General features: G+C 34.5%; 1 protein-coding gene across 1 annotated transcript in view; it reads right to left on the bottom strand.

Annotated features, from left to right (window-relative positions):
- The window catches only part of SMARCAD1 (SWI/SNF-related, matrix-associated actin-dependent regulator of chromatin, subfamily a, containing DEAD/H box 1), a 125,260-nt gene that overhangs the window by 104,496 nt on the left and 19,149 nt on the right, over nt 1-1,615 (bottom strand). Inside the window, exon 3 of the mRNA XM_012647159.1 lies at nt 89-266. Coding sequence (XP_012502613.1) covers nt 89-266 — 178 coding nt within the window. The remainder of the gene's footprint in view (nt 1-88; nt 267-1,615) is intronic.

The raw sequence follows: 1,615 nt of genomic DNA, 5'->3' as shown, positions 1-1,615 counted from the left end.
AGTCACCACAATATTTTAAATTAAGCAATTTTTTTCTGGAAAAATCTATTATACATGCAAATATAACGAATTTAATTAAGTGGCTTACAGTATAATCACAGTGTCCTTGTTAAATTTTTTATCTTGAACTGTACTGGAGCAATTTGGGGAAACAACATCTTCACTATCAGAAGATAAATCAATATACTGTATTCCTCTTTGATTCTTGAAATATGATATACTTGCTTTTCTTTCATTATCTGGAGTTTCTGGAACACTAGAATCTTCTGCAAAAGAATAAGAAGGAGAAAGACATGTTGAGCAACCTGAAAATAAATTTGTTTTTGAAAATCACAATCATGCTAAAAATCTCAAACTTTACTCATTGTTTACAATCTAAAACTCAAAATTTCTACCATTTTTTTAAAGAAAAAAATTAATAGTCAACCAGGGCTGGTAGTAAATGATTTTGTTTCATAGGTTACTTACTAGTAAGACCTTAGTTGAAACTGCAAAAGAGACATAGGTTTGTGTTTTATGTGCTAATCCTTTTCCTTGTGCTTTTGTTTCCTGGTATTCTGTTCTTGTCTGAGAGCATGGACACCAGAGCCCAAAAGATTCCAATCTTATCTCTTAATCTTGTTACTTAATCTCTTTAAACCTTAGTCTCATCTGTAAAACATAGATGCTAATAATCAAGAGCTAATATGCATATAAATCAGATGATATATGTAAAGCACTTAGTTCAGTAACTGGCACACAGCCAGCATCCCATAAACATTAGCTCTTGCACAATTGTTGGTGTATGGGCTCGACTGTGTCCCCTCCCCATTATTCATGTCTTAAAGTCCCAACCACCAACATCTCAAAATGTATTTGGAGACAGGCCTCTAAAGAGGTAATTAAGGTTAAATGAGGTCATATGAGTGGGCCCTATTCTAATCAGACTGTATTTAGAGATAGGGCTTTCAAAGTGATTAAGTTAAAAGGAGGCCTACAGGGTGGGCTCTTAGTCCAATATGACTGGTATCCTTATAAAAAGAGGGAGAGACACTAGGGATACAAAAGGAAGAAAGGCCATGCCAGGACAAGGCAGGAAAGAGGTCACCTTACAAGCCAAGGAGAAAGACTTTTAAGAAGAGACCAAAAATGCTTGCTTTTGAGCTTCTAGCTTCCAGAATTGTGAGAAAATAAATTTCTGTTGCTTATGTCAGCCAGTATGTGGTATTTTGTTATGGCAGTCCTAGAAAACTAAACAGTATCATGTGTCTGTGCAAAACAGGTCAGTGAAGTATTATAATAAGATTTCTTCTCTCCAAGGGGTGAGAGTTCCAAAATTTTTCTCCCTTCTCCCAATAACACTACCATTTCCCCTCATATATTTTAGGAAGAGATCAGACCTATGGAAGTCATATTAAAGCAAAAACGAGTCTAGTGAATTAATTTTAAAAAGCAATGACCAGATGAATCTTTAGTTCAAAGGTAAAAAATACGGCTGCCATTCTTTTCGAGGTTCATTATCCAGTCCTCAAGTATAATAAACATTTAACCCTCACAATAACCTTGAGAGACACATAATAGTATATCACTATTTTATTGATAAACTAAGGTTAAAAGAGAAAAGGCAACAAAATCA

This window comes from Propithecus coquereli, unplaced genomic scaffold, assembly GCF_000956105.1.
Source record: "Propithecus coquereli isolate 6110/MARCELLA unplaced genomic scaffold, Pcoq_1.0 Scaffold26, whole genome shotgun sequence".
NCBI classification, from domain to species: Eukaryota; Metazoa; Chordata; class Mammalia; order Primates; family Indriidae; genus Propithecus; species Propithecus coquereli.
This window is presented reverse-complemented; position numbering and strand designations above follow the sequence as displayed.